Source organism: Caretta caretta, chromosome 7 (assembly GCF_965140235.1).
Source record: "Caretta caretta isolate rCarCar2 chromosome 7, rCarCar1.hap1, whole genome shotgun sequence".
NCBI classification, from domain to species: Eukaryota; Metazoa; Chordata; order Testudines; family Cheloniidae; genus Caretta; species Caretta caretta.
In genome coordinates, this window is record NC_134212.1 from 54,271,088 (window position 1) to 54,285,803 (window position 14,716).

General features: G+C 43.3%; 1 protein-coding gene across 3 annotated transcripts in view; it reads left to right on the plus strand.

Annotated features, from left to right (window-relative positions):
- Positions 1–8,358, plus strand: part of SEC24C (SEC24 homolog C, COPII component) — a 62,769-nt gene extending 54,411 nt beyond the window's left edge. For all 3 annotated transcript variants that reach the window (XM_048858971.2, XM_048858972.2, XM_048858974.2), the window contains 2 exons: positions 282–371; positions 5,366–8,358. In XM_048858971.2, coding sequence (XP_048714928.2) covers positions 282–371; positions 5,366–5,506 — 231 coding nt within the window. In that variant the 3' untranslated portion in view covers positions 5,507–8,358. The remainder of the gene's footprint in view (positions 1–281; positions 372–5,365) is intronic.
- The last annotated feature ends 6,358 nt before the right edge of the window (positions 8,359–14,716 follow it).

The following is a 14,716-nucleotide window of genomic DNA, read 5'->3' on the forward strand; positions in this document are numbered from 1 at the left end:
TTATTTTTATAGCTTATCTGACCAAGCCATTCAGTGAGGAGAGCATTGCCAGTATGTGCCAGGCAAATAGGGTAATAGTTCTGTATTTCTATCCTCTGTTGAACAATCTCGTTTTAAAAATTGTCTTTCCAATGACTTCACCTATTCGTGGCTAGCAAGTAGCTAGACTGGCCTGGAAGCCTGGACTTGAATGTGTGTGTGATGAGGAAAGCAGCAAAACTGGTTATTGATACTACTGTAATTTTGTGTGTGTAATGGGGATCTGGTCTTTTGCATTCCAGAGTACCTTGCCAGTCTTGGAAAACCCCTTCTCTAAGAGAGTGCGATCCATCATTGACATGTTCCAGGCACAAAGATCCCGCTACATGAAGGTAAAGAACTTGGCTCCTAGTTGTGGCTCTTTAATCTCCTTCCACTGCCTTTCCTGGGCAGGTGACACCAGTCCTACTCTCATAATCTGTAATATCAAACCCGTTCTCAGCCTTCTATTACTTGAAATTAACGTGTCTGTATGATCATGCTGTTGGCAGTGAGGTTCTATGGCATAACAGCTGTTGTCTTGCTGGAACCTTACCTTGCATTTCCGGCTCACTGCATTTACTATGGACATTAGGCTGGGGCTCTACTTTCTTCCAGTGTCCCAATATATGTAAAGCCCTGTGCAGATAGAAAAATTTGCATCTGTATCCGATCCATGATCCGCATAAATTGTCCATGGATTTGAAAGGCCCTACTAACAGCTCCAAAGATCAGTGCACAAAAGTGATGCAGGGCTGTGCCAAACCCTCATCTGCGCGCCTCCCTACCCCTTTTCCCCCCAAGACTTCCCACCGCCTGCTCCGCCCTGTCATACTGCCTTCCCTGCTCTGGGCAGGAAGGCTACAATCTTGAGTCCTTGTGTGCAGCACCACCCTCCTAGTGGGGGACTTGGACACCCCTATGCAGCTGCACTTGGCTCACTGCGCAGGAGCACAGAGTCACGCTTCCTTCTGGGACTTGTAGCTTACTTCCTCTGTCCGCACAAGCTGGGAACTACAACTCCCAGAATGCCCAGTGGACTATTGCTGCTGCTGTGTGAATCAGAGAGCCGAGCTGGAGCCTGAGGGCTGAGTGACAGCCGCTCTTTCGGGCGAGTGTGTGCTGTAGAGCCTTGTGCAGATATAAAATTTGTATCTGAATCCAGACTGCAATCCACAAAAATCATCTGCGGATATCCACGGATTTTCAGGGCTCTGAATATAGGCACTGGACACTATTAGCCTGGACCGCCTTGGTGGTGATCTAGCGATACATGAACTCTCAAATGAACATGCCTGGGACCTCATCACCAAAACCATTATGCTTCATGGGTCAGATGGAGTAACTTATTTCGATTCCCATGGAAGTCACTAGGCCGTATTTGGTAGTGATGGTATAAGCCACCCATCAGTTACATGGAGGTGAAGCAATGATTTTCCTGTGAAGCTCTGCTGCTGGAGCAGTGGTATATCAAAGGCAGGACATCACTTCTACTTCCAGCTCAGCTGTGAAACTCGGAGCCCAGGGGCAGCTGGGCTGCTCTCAAAGTCTCAAGGAAAAGAATTAAGAGCTGTCCTAGAAATCCTGACCTATTTTCAAGATGAAAAGTTTGTAGATGCCCAGTCCAGGTAAGCTGGGAGGGGAGATGAAAATGGCAAGTTTAAACAGCCTCTCCCCATCAGTGAGACTGCCTGTGCCTTTACCAATGTTTGATTTCCAGTCTTGAGTCTGCTAAAATCTATATTCTGTACTATTGTAAAAACTGGGTGCTCAGTTTAGCTTTTGTAATAGAAAGGAAGACATGGAAGTAGCCATTGGGTCTCACAACGCTGCTGTATCATAGAATCATAGAATATCAGGGTTGGAGGGACCTCAGGAGGTCATCTAGTCCAACCCCCTGCTCAAAAGCAGGACCCATACCCAATTAAATCATCCCAGCCAGGGCTTTGTCAAGCCTGACCTTAAAAACTTCTAAGGAAGGAGATTCCACCACCTCCTTAGGCAACGCATTCCAGTGTTTCACCACCCTCCTAGTGAAAAAGTTTTTCCTAATATCCAACCTAAATCTCCCCCACTGCAACTTGAGACCATTACTCCTTGTCCTGTCCTGTTCCACCACTGAGAATAGTCTAGAACCATCCTCTCTGGAACTACCTCTCAGGTAGTTGAAAACAGTTATCAAATGCCCCCTCATTCTTCTCTTCTGCAGACTAAACAATCCCAGTTCCCTCAGCCTCTCCTCATAAGTCATGTGTTCCAGACCCCTAATCATTCTTGTTGCCCTTCGCTGGACTCTCTCCAATTTATCCACATCCTTCTTGTAGTGTGGGGCCCAAAACTGGACACAGTACTCCAGATGAGGCCTCACCAATGTCGAATAGAGGGGGACGATCACGTCCCTCGATCTGCTCGCTATGCCCCTACTTATACATCCCAAAATGCCATTGGCCTTCTTGGCAACAAGGGCACACTGCTGGCTCATATCCAGCTTCTCGTCCACTGTCACCCCTAGGTCCTAGGCTGTAAGGGTATCAGAACTCATGAGGAGCTGCAGAAGTGCCTGACTACTCCATGCAAGACATAAGGGGAAAATTAAATAATTCATTTTAAAAGGGGGTTTATAACCTTTCCATTTCAGTTTCTGCTCTGGCTCTGGTGGAGGCAAAACATATTGTATTACTAGAGTTCTGTGCAGATACTAATTTTATATCCGCGTTGATCTGCAAATATGGTCCATGGCTATCCGCTGAGTCACAGGGCTCGAGATATAAAATTTGGATCTGTATCCATCCAGGAGCCACAAACATGGTCTGCAGATAACCGCATCCATGGATGTGGATGTCCACAGATATAAAGGTTTCAGAGTAGCAGCTGTGTTAGTCTGTATTCACAAAAAGAAAAGGAGTACTTGTGGCACCTTAGCGACTAACCAATTTATTTGAGCATAAGCTTTCGTGAGCTACAGCTCACTTCATCGGATGCATTAAGTGGGGAGATTTATTACATAGAGAACATGAAACAATGGGTGTTACCATACACACTGTAACGAGAGCGATCACTTAAGGAGAGCTATCACCAGCAGGAGAGCTGGGGGACAAAAAACCTTTTGTAGTGATAATCAAGGTGGGCCATTTCCAGCAGTTGACAAGAACGTCTGAGGAATAGTGGAGGGTGCGGGGGGGAATAAACATGAGGAAATAGTTTTAGGTCTGTAATCGAGTGACCAAAGAGATTGAAGTGTTCTCTGACTGGTTTTTGAATGTTATAATTCTTGACCTCTGATTTGTGTCCATTTATTCTTTTACGTAGAGACTGTCCAGTTTGACCAGTGTACATGGCAGAGGGGCATTGCTGGCACATCATGGTATATATCACATTGGTGGGTGTGCAGGTGAACGAGCCTCTGATAGTGTGGCTGATGTTATTAGGCCCTATGATGGTGTCCCCTGAAGAGATATGTGGACACAGTTGGCAACAAGCTTTGTTGCAAGGATAGGTTCCTGAGTTAGTGGTTCTGTTGTGTGGTGTGTGGTTGCTGGTGATATTTGCTTCAGGTTGGGGGCTGTCTGTAAGCAAGGACTGGCCTGTCTCCCAAGATCTGTGAGAATGATGGGTCGTCCTTCAGGATAGGCTATAGATCCTTGATGATGCGTTGGAGAGGTTTTAGTTGGGGGCTGAAGGTGATGGCTAGTGGCGTTCTGTTATTTTCTTCGTTGGGCCTGTCCTGTAGTAGGTGACTTCTGGCTCTATCAATCTGTTTCTTCACTTCAGCAGGTGGGTATTGTAGTTGTAAGAATGCTTGATAGAGATCTTGTAGGTGTTTGTCTAAGGGGTTAGAGCAAATGCGGTTATATCGTAGAGGTTGGCTGTAGACAATGGATCGTGTGGTGTTGTCTGGATGAAAGCTGGAGGCATGTAGGTAGGAATGGCGGTCAGTAGGTTTCCGGTATAGGGTGGTGTTTATGTGACCATCGAAGAACACTTCAATCTCTTTGGTCACTCGATTACAGACCTAAAAGTTGCAATTCTTCAACAAAAAAAACTTCAAAAACAGACTCCAACGAGAGACTGCTGAATTGGAATTAATTCGCAAACTGGATACAGTTAACTTAAACTTGAATAAAGACTGGGAGTGGATGGGTCATTACACAAAGTAAAACTATTTCCCCATGTTTATTCCCTCCCGCACCCCACACTGTTCCTCAGATGTTCTTGTCAACTGCTGGAAATGGCCCACCTTGATTATCACTACAAAAGGTTTTTTTCCCTCCCGCTCTCCTGCTGGTAATAGCTCATCTTAAGTGATCACTCTCGTTACAGTATGTATGGTAACACCCATGTTCTCTATGTATATAAATCTCCCCACTGTATTTTCCACTGAATGCATCCGATGAAGTGAGCTGTAGCTCACGAAAGCTTATGCTCAAATAAATTGGTTAGTCTCTAAGGTGTGCCACAAGTCCTCCTTTTCTTTTCACAGATATAAAGCGGATATCCACAGACTTGCAGGGCTCTATGTATTACTGCTCCTCCCCTAGCAAACCTTTAAAAGGCTTTCTGAAACAAGAAATACAAAATTAGGAAGCCAAATGCTAGTAGCACAGCCGGTGTACATTGGGCTAGTCATGTACTTGTCAGGTGGCTCGAGGTGCTCTGCCCTCAGCCTTGCACCACACCTGACCATACGCACATAGTTGGCTAAAGGACCCCTGCTGTTGCTTGGTGTTGTGTTAGAAAGCCCTGATGCTCAGCCCATCTGGACAACTGACTGGCTTAACATTCCATGACCACAGAAAAGGGGTTTTTTAATATTACATTCCTCCTGTATTTTGGATATTTAGTCACTTGGGTATAGCCACACTTAAATTCCTTTTGTATTTTGATTATATAGTCCATTTCATCCACAGATCTCAAAATACTGTATGAAGTCATTAAACATCACTGTCCCCGTGTTCAGATGCGGAAACTGAAGACCAAATGTTAAGTTACTTCTTAAAGTAGCCAACCTGGAAATGGAACTCTGGTCTCCTGGCCTTCCAGTCCTGTGCTCTGTTCACTGGACCACTGCTTAAGAGTAGAATTCCTCTGCTTTGCTGGTCACCCAGCCAAAACTGGAATTTCTAGAACCCCTTTAATGTACAGGCAACCCTGGGCACTCTAGTACTTCTAAGCTTGCTTGAGGTTTAATCTTAGAAACAGAAATTAAGATGTTTTGAGTAGGTGGCTTCAGTGATTTCTTGTTCTGGAGTTCTTAGTTGCTCAACCTTCTTATCTCACTTCCATGTTTTCTTATGTACTAAGATCACTAGGTGATGCTTACTCACAAATCTTTTTTGTTTGCCTATAGCTAATAATTGTGAAGCAAGAAGATAAATTGGAGATGCTATTCAAACACTTTCTGGTGGAGGACAAGAGCATGAGTGGGGGGGCTTCATATGTGGACTTCCTCTGTCATATGCACAAGGAGATTCGGCAGCTACTGAGCTAGAGGAGGGAGTGGTGCTGGACTTCAGCAGTGACATTTCGGTCTCCGCTAACCACCTGATCCATGGGCCCAGCTCCCTCAAGAAGGACAACATAGAAACCTGTACAATTCCGTAATTTTTAATACACATTGCATAAACAAATATCCTTTCGACCTCTCCCAGCCCCATTTGAGAGAGATGCAAAATTTCCTGGCGAGGGCAGAGAAAAGGCCTTCGAACCCTGGTCTTTTACCTGTCTTTAAGTTATTTCCTGTACTTGGCAGGAATCTACCCCCCTATGCTCGCTAATCCTGTTGTAATGAATGTAGTTTCTCAGTTCACTGTACATGATTCAGCATTGGGTGAAAAAGCGATAACTCTTCAAAACTACTAGTCGTTGCTGTGTGTTTGTGTGCGCGCGTGCATGCTCCAGGAGTGAAGAGGAGCCAGGTGGGGGAGAACAGGAGGTAGGCCATCCACCCAGATGGTGGGATTGGAGCACCTAAGCATTTTTTACATCTCCTTCCTAGTTTAGGGGAAAATACAACATGCAGAGCACAAACTGCAACTTGTGGCCCTCTGGACCCAGGAGTCTTCATTTAAAAACAAACAAACTACTCATCAACTGAGCTGTGAGCCAGGGGCTAGCAGGACAAATCCTTCCCATATCTCCACATTTTATTGTGGTAAGAGTTGCAGTGCAGAACGGTAGTAGAATAAAATAATTTTAAACAGTGAGTGAGCAACAGTCAACAGCTGCTGAATGGGAGAGGGGTAGACTAAGAGCCTTCTGTTGGCATGAATGGCACCCCCACAACCACCTTCCCTTCCTTGGGAAAAACAACCTCCCCATCTTATTTTTCTGTGCAGCGTTGTCTTACGCCTTCCATGTTCTATGGCCTCATGTCACTCACTCCTTTTGTTAGAGCCTACCTATGCTGGTCTATTCATGGTGATCATACCCACTGCCTCCATGTTTCAGTTTAAATAGGAAATATTTTTAGCAAGGTGACACAGGGCTGTAGGGAACAGGATCTGAGTGGCAAGGTAGCTGTTTTCTGTTCAGGCTAGGCTGAATCACAGCAAATAAGCAAGGATCTGAGTTTTAGTGGTGCAAGATTGAGACTGCTTTGTACCCCAGAGTTCAAGGAAGGGGATGCAAAGGAACAAGAATAGAGTTTAAACTGCACTGCACAAGGTAATACCAAGTACTTGACTTGAGTTGTTGGGAAGGTGCCATAGTGGAAAGAATATTTTCAACACTGTATGTTTATACCCCCCCATTCCACCTACTGATCCATCTGCATAGAAAACTTTTATAAGCCTGTTTTGTTAACCTAAGGTACCTCAGACAGATTAGCCCATCCACTTTGTGGCTGGCCACTCTGCCTCTCCACTCTGTAAGGATGGAAGAGAGGACTCCTGCAAAAGGGAGTGATGAGTTTAAATCAGATTCAGAATTCTAAGGGCTTGTTCATTAATTTTTGAAAGGGGGGTAATTTACTTTAACACTGACAGAGCTCTTACAATACCCAGGATTTAGTGAGGGGACAGCAGCACTGAAGATGTGAGGGAAAAATGGGAGAATATGCAGAATAATGTGTGAACAGATTGGATGCAGTTAGAGGACATGTTTTAGTTGGCCTTGGCTTTTCAAAATAGGGTCCTTTTGCAGAAGACCTGTTTAGTTTTAAAACAAAAAACTTGGCGCCGTGGTTTTAGTCTCATGACCTGTAGTGTGTGTAAATCTGTTTTTCTTCTACTGCCTCTAGTTTGTCTTCCCTCGTATCACTACACACAAAGGGGAATATGAGAACGGTAATGAAGAAACTCCTTTAAAATACAGCAGACAATTCTTCAGCATTTTTTGTATGTATGTGGCTGACATTTTTTACCCCATACACTGCCTCCAACCAAAAATGTAGAGGGTTTTTTAAACCGATGGAGAGAGAGCTTCCCAAGAATACAATGCTTGGCAACCACAGACTTCCACAATACTACTTTCTAGAATTAATATAAGAGGGGGAAAATAAGATCATAAGTGAACCTTTCATTTTCTTCACTCTTGTTTTTTTTCCAATGCATCTTTTAATTTGTAAAGAAATAAAAAAAAATATTAAGATGTATTTTATGTCATTGTTAGTAAATAAACACTGCTGATTATTTTTCCAAACCCTGTATTTTGGGGGGGGGGGAGGAAGGGGAAGCCTGGGGTGTAGGTGAGTAATCGATTCAACCTGCTGCCAATCAAATTCTGTATTTTTAATATTTCCTGTTTGGATGTGTTTAACTTGCCACTCCTTCTGAGCCTTGGTTTTGCTAAGAACATTCCCTTTCCTCTGAGATGGCTTGGGTTAAATTACGACTGCTTTTTGGTCTATTTCCATAACCATTTCTAGTTGATATTTTGAGAGAGTACTATTATTAGCTACAATTAGAATCTCAAGGACCCCATTTTTCTTAGAGTACTCCATTAATATGGCAGAATAATTTCTGTTTTTCTTGGAATCCAAAAATAAAGTTCAAATTAAACACAGCAGTTGGCAACAGCACTCTTGCAAGTCTAGGCTAAACTTGTAATCTGTGCATTGCACTTTAATTTGAATCTCATTGTCTCCTCTATACACTTGACTGTAGCTTAAAACATAGATATTGTACATTTAACACTGATAAATAATCTTTTCAGCCATCTGTATATGAAAACACAAGCCAATCATTGCTAAATAACCATCATTATTTTCTGGAGAGATTCCAGTCTGTTACAGAGGGCATGTTCCTACATTTGTTATATCCAAAATCACTGCTGAACTGATACTTTGAGATAAGTGATGGGCTTTGTGCATTAATTATCTGGAATAAATTGTGCCTGCAGGAATGTTGTGAGATTACCCCTTTCAATGTTTATGGAAGTTACCTAGCTGAACCGACATTTACCACCTTGAATATACTTAGCTGGGATTGTTACATATCAGTGCAATGAGTGGATGGTTCCTGAGAGGGAAATGGCATAAGCACATAAGATTTACTCCAGTGGACTTCTGCTTCAAAGGAAGGCAAAAAAGAACCCACGGTGTTTTTAGCCTGTTATTCTCTGCTGTAGGTGTAAAAGACAATTTTTCTTGTCTTATGCAGGTGCTAAGTTTACATACTAAACTATGACATTGGATTTCTCATCACTACAAGTGTTCTGGTCAGTGTATCTACTCTTTCTTTAAAGTCAAGATGCTCTTTGGGGTAGGGACAGTCTCTACAGCACTTAGCACAGTGGGGCCATGGTCCATGACTGAGGCTCCGAGGCACAATGGTAATACAAATACTAAATACTAAAAGGCAGTTTGACATGAGGTCATACACCTCTGCAGTCTAAAGTTTCTTTTTTCAACCTTCCTTTGAATCTTACCCTCCCTTCCTAACTCAGTTGTGTTGGTTAAAAAGCAGAGAAGAGTTGTATCAATCTGACCCTATGACATCCTATATCATTTCAAGTTGGTATAAGGAAGCTGTATGGAAACGTCAACCATGCAGGTTGGCAAAAAAAATTTTTTAATCTTCATCACCTAAAGCAATAATTGTATGTTTTTTCCCATTTTGTGGATCATGTCAGAAGATAAAGATGATGTAGACACATTCCCCTCTGTCTTTCTCTGCAACACTTAGTGTATGGTCACAAAATAATATGAGGAGGGTAGCATGGCAAGAGGCTGAAAATGCATTTGCTTTCATGAGTACCGCTGCTCAGTTAGTTCTACCAATTCTGTATCTTTGCTGTTTTGTTTCCTCTTCATAAGCTTCGAACTCGGTTTATAGTACCAAATCTCTCCTTGGCTGTAGCTTCCCAATGCTTTGACAATTGCAGTTTGGATTTGTCCTCCTGTGTGTGCGCGCTACCCTACCACACTTGGTTATCCATAAATTTCATCGCTGTTGAATTGACACTAAAGAAACTTCAGGCACACATGTAGCAGCTGCATAATGGGCAGAAAGTGGGTTTCAGATATAGTGTTTTTCCTTAAAGCATGTGAAAATCCTAGAAGTCTAAGTCAAAGCTCCCTGACGACTGAAATATTTGACCATTATTTAGAAACAGCTCAGCAGATCACTCTGAGAATCATTGCCTTCGCACATCTGAAAGTGGACCTTAGAATGCAGAGCTGTAATTTCTGTTCTGTCTTTGCCTACCCCTTTCAGTTTGTTTGCCCTAATTCTCAATTAAGAGCTTGTCAACCCACACACTGGAACCAAAATAACATCTGTTTTAATTCATACTATTATTTTGGTGCAAGTCTGAGGGTGGACATTTGTTTTGGAATAATTATTTTAATTTAGGTCCATTTTTTGTACTGACTTAAGCTAAATCAAAATAGGTTCAGTCATACTCTGTGTCCACAGATGGGACTGCACAAAATAACTAATAGTGTGAATTAAACCAGATTTGTTGTTTTGGTTCCAGTTTGCGTGTAGGCAAGTCCTATAATCTCCCTATTCATGAGTTTCTCCTTTCTTTGTTCCCTTCCTTTCTTTTTACTCCTTGTCACTTCTTTGTATCAGGACATGAGTGGCTTAAGAAAACTATATGGTCTTTTCTTCTTCCTAACCTATTATGTATGTAGTGTAGTTGTATCCATGTCGGTCCCAGGTATTAGAGAGACTAGGTGCCTGAGGTAATATCTCTCACCAACAGAAGGTGGTCCAATCAAAGACCTTACCTCATCCACCTTGTCTCTCTAATAACCTATTATGTAAATCTTCCTACCATTGTTAAAAACTCCTTTGCCCTTGGCACTTTCTCTAACTTTTAAATCTACAGTTGGTACCTCCCTTCTTTAAAATTTCCTGGCTACTAATACTCTATCAAACCAATCTCTAACATTAGCAAAGCATTTGAGAAAGTGATGGACCTCTGACCACAGTATATTATTTGTTTTTTTCTTTGTTACAATGTAACAATTTGTTTTCCTCATTGTGTCAGACCCTCTAGCCCAGTGATACTCAGACCTCAGTGGTTTAGGAGCCAAATTAGCGTTCAGCATTACCCAAAAGAATTGTGTGAATTCATTGTTTCATTTACTATAGTACTATATATTCATATTTAAACAGTATGATGGGAAATATTTAGTTTGTATTTTATATATATAAATTATTCTCACAGCAAAATGGCCAAGTATTATTTTTTTATCTATAGTATGTTAACATAGTAAAAGCATCCTGATTGGTTAATAATTGATATAAATTATTATCCAATCTGTGTTTTTATGTTATGTGCTGCAAAGAGCTGCAGGAGACACATTAACGAGACTCTTACGGCTCGTGAGCCTCAGTCTGAGTATCACTGCTCTAACCCATTATCTTCTAACAGCAGCCAGTACCAGCTGCTTCAGAAGAAAGTGTAAGAAACAATTATGGAATCCACTGCTAGCAGATGAATTTTCTTATCCTGAGACAGGGGTTGATGTATACCCTGAAAAATGAGCATTACACCCTTTATACAATTTCAAGTGCTCCTATGTAAGTGTGGATGTTAATAAAAATGTCTAATCCTTAGTGAATCCCACTAAGCTTTTGGCCTCAGTGATAAGAGATGGCATTGTGGTTTTTTTTTAAATTGGTCGTAAATGTGTTGCCTTTAAATTAGAGAGACAAGGTGGGTGAGGTAATATCTTTCATTGGACCAACTTCTGGTGGTGGGAGAAACAAACGTTTGAGCTACATAGTGCTCTTTTTCAGGTCTGGGAAATGTATGTTACAGCTAAATACAAGGTGGAACAGATTGCTTAGCAGAAGTAGTTAACACATTTCAAGGGACCATTCAAGGTGAAATGTCCTGTCATAGGAGGGAAGGGGGAGAAAAAAGGGTTTAAGTGGGTTACAGATTGTTGTAATGAACCATCAGATTGTTCTTGTATTATCAGAGATCAAAAAAAGAGGATCTGATTGGCTGTTCTCTGTACCAGTCTTTTTATTTTAACCTTGGACATATCCCCTCATTTTATTAGTCTCCTTTCTAAACAGCCCATCTATTTTCAGAGACAAAGTATATGAGGTAATAAATTCATACACAAAAATAAGACAAACATTTTACCTGTAGGCAAACACTTTTCACAAAGTGATCACTTTATATCTGATCTTTCAATACTTGTCCTCAAAGGAACCCTGCACAATGCCTTCAAAAGACAAGACTGGGAACTTAAATTCATAGTGCTGTTAGATACTAAAAACCTTTGGCTATCCCTCGATGCGAGGATGATGTCTGCCAAGGGGGGCTCATTGGTGAGTTTTTAGGTGGCTGAGGAGCGCAGTTTATGCCCTGCAGATTTTCCCACAGAAGTGGCAGGTGTAATCTTGGAGGAGACATAATTGTTGGCTGGAGTGTTGTGCCCTTTCTTTCCTCTTTTGTGGCTTCTCTGTCTCATGCGCATGTCTGCTCTCCTCAAAGTGAGCTTTGGCTTGGTGTATGGTGTGGCGCCACTGTGTTCTGTTCCGTGCCAAGTCCTCCCAGTTTCTTGGGTTGATGCCTCCCTTTTTAAGGTGTATTTTCCATATGTTTTTGAAGTGCTTCTGCTGCCCTCCACAAGCCCTTCTTCCCTGACTTAACCGAGAAGATTATTTGCTTCGGAGGCGAGTGTCAGGCACACGTACATAGTGGCCAGCCCAGTGGAGTTGGTGTTTCATGACCTGCGCTTCTACACTGCTGAGGTTGTCTGCAGAGAGAACGCTGATGTTAGGGCATCGGTCTTCACAGCTGATCCTGAGAATCCTCCCGTGGCAGCACTACTGGAACCTCTCCAGCAGCTTGAAATGTCGTCTGTAGGTTACCCAGATCTCTCACCCATAAAGAAGATGGGGATGACAGCTGCCTTGTAAACCAAGATCTTGGTGCCTGTTTGCAAATCCCAATCATTGAAGACTCATTTGAGTAGTCTTCCAAAGGATGTGCTGGCACAGTGGATCCTGTATTCAATTTCTGTGTCAATGTTGGCTGTTTGGGAAAGATGGCTCCCAACGTATGGAAAATGGTCCACATTTTCCAGGGGTTCTCCGCTAATGGTGATTTGTGGAGTACGAAGAGTAGTTTGTGCAGGTGAAGGTTGGTAGAGTACCTTGGTTTTCCTGATGTTGAGAGGAAGAGCCAGGCTGGGATAGGCATATGCAAAAAGATTTAGGGTGCTTTGCAAGTCGGCCTCTGTGTGCGCAAGAATGACTGTCATCTGCATACTGAAGGTCAGTGATGCCAATTCTCGTGATCTTGGATTTTGTTTGGAGACTGAGATTGAGGAGTTGACCATCCATACGATACTCAATCCTGATTCTGTCAGGAAGGCGGTTGCGGAAGAGAATCAGGATCATGGCAAGGTAAATAGAGAAGAGGGTTGGAGCAGTGACACAGCCCTGCTTGACCTTGGTGCAAATGATGAATGGTTCAGTCTCTGAGCCATTGCACAGAGTGGTGGCAGTCATCCCATCATGGAGGAATCTGATGAATTTCTGTGAATAGCCAAACCTAGACAGCACCTTCCATAGGGTGTCAAGATTGATAGTCAGAGGCCTTGGTTAGGTCAATGAATGCCATGAACTGTTCCTAGTGTTGCTTTCTGTACTTCTGAATCTGTCATGCCACGAAGATCATGTCGGTTGTGCCTCGGGATGGCCTGAAGCCACACTGTGATTCGGGGAGGAGTTCCTTGGCAAGGGGAAGGAGATGGTTTAGTGGGATCTGGGGGCAAGGATCTCTCCTGTGATAGAAGGGCAATACCTTTGTAGTTCCCACACACAGATTTGCCCCTTTTCTTGAATATTGTAACAATATTGGCATTCTTAAAGTCAGGTGGAATTTCTTCGCAGGTCCAGATTTTGTTGAGAAGTTGAAAGAGTTTGTGCTGGAGTATTGTTCCACCAGCTTTAAAAACCACATCAGGGATGCTTTCTGGGCCTTGTGCCTTGTGATTTTTTTGTCTGGGTGATGGCATGCTGGACTTCCTCAGAAGATGGAGGATCAGCAAGGTGTTCCATTGCTGAACGTAGTGGAATAAACTGGATGGTGTCTTCAGAGACTGTGGATTCGCGGTTTAGTAGGCTCTCAAAGTGCTCCTTCCAGCATTGTTTAATGGCTGCATTGTTCTTGAGGGTGCAGCCATCCTGGGAATGTAAGAGGGTCGGGCCTTTGAAGCTTGGCCCATATATAGCTTTTGTTGTTTGAAAGAAGCTTCCCATGCCATCCTGGTCTACAAAACCCTGTGTAACAAAGTGGCCCTTGGCAGGACACTACTGAGTGAATAAAATCAGGACAAATTGCATAGAGCAGGGCAGTCACAGCCCAAGGCTGGGGTTCCTTCAATGCTAAGGCACACCAAACCAGCCAAACAGAAAGGACTTTGGTTTCACCCCACTGGCTAACCAGAAGTCAAAAAAGCAGTTCCTTCAGACACTCCAGTTTCCCAGTATCACCACTAGTGCCACTCCTTATGTGGATGAATGGTTATGAAAACCAATACCCCAGTAAAAGAAAAGCCCCAGAACCAGGTCAATATACCAGTCAGAGCTTACCCACAAATCATGCTGTTGCCAATCATTTAGAATCTAAAATCTAAAGGTTTATTCATAAAAAGAAAGAAATATAGATGAGAGTTAAAATTGGTCAAATGAAATCAAATACAACAATTGCAAAGTTCTTAGTTCAGGCTTGTATCAGGCTTGATGGGATTACTGATGATTTAAACCAATCAAGTCTCTGAAGTACAAACATCCCAGCTTGGATGGGTCGTTCAGTCCTTTGTTCAGAGCTTCAGTTTCAAGCACAGTTCCTCCAGAGGTCAGAAGCAGGATTGAAGACCAAATGGAAAAGATGCAGCTGCCTTTTGTAGTCTCTTGTCATGCGGCGTGTGCTTCCTGTTTCAAACACAAGCTGCCCAGCACATGGCTTGGAAGCCTTAGGGCAGGGGTGGGCAAACTTTTTGGCCTGAGGGCCACATCAGGGTGCAAAACTGTATGGGGGTAGGGAAGGCTGTGCCTCCCCAAACAGCCTGGCCCCCTCCCCCTATCCTCCCACTTCCTGCCCCCTGTCTGCCCCCCTCACACCCTCCCACCTATCCAAACCCCCCTGCTCCTTGTCCCCTGACTGCCCCCTCCTGGGACCCCCAGGACCCCACCCTCTATCTAACCTCCCCGCTCCCATCCCGACTGCCCCCCCAGAACCTCTGCCCTATCCAACCGCCTCCTGTTTCCCATCCCCTGACCGC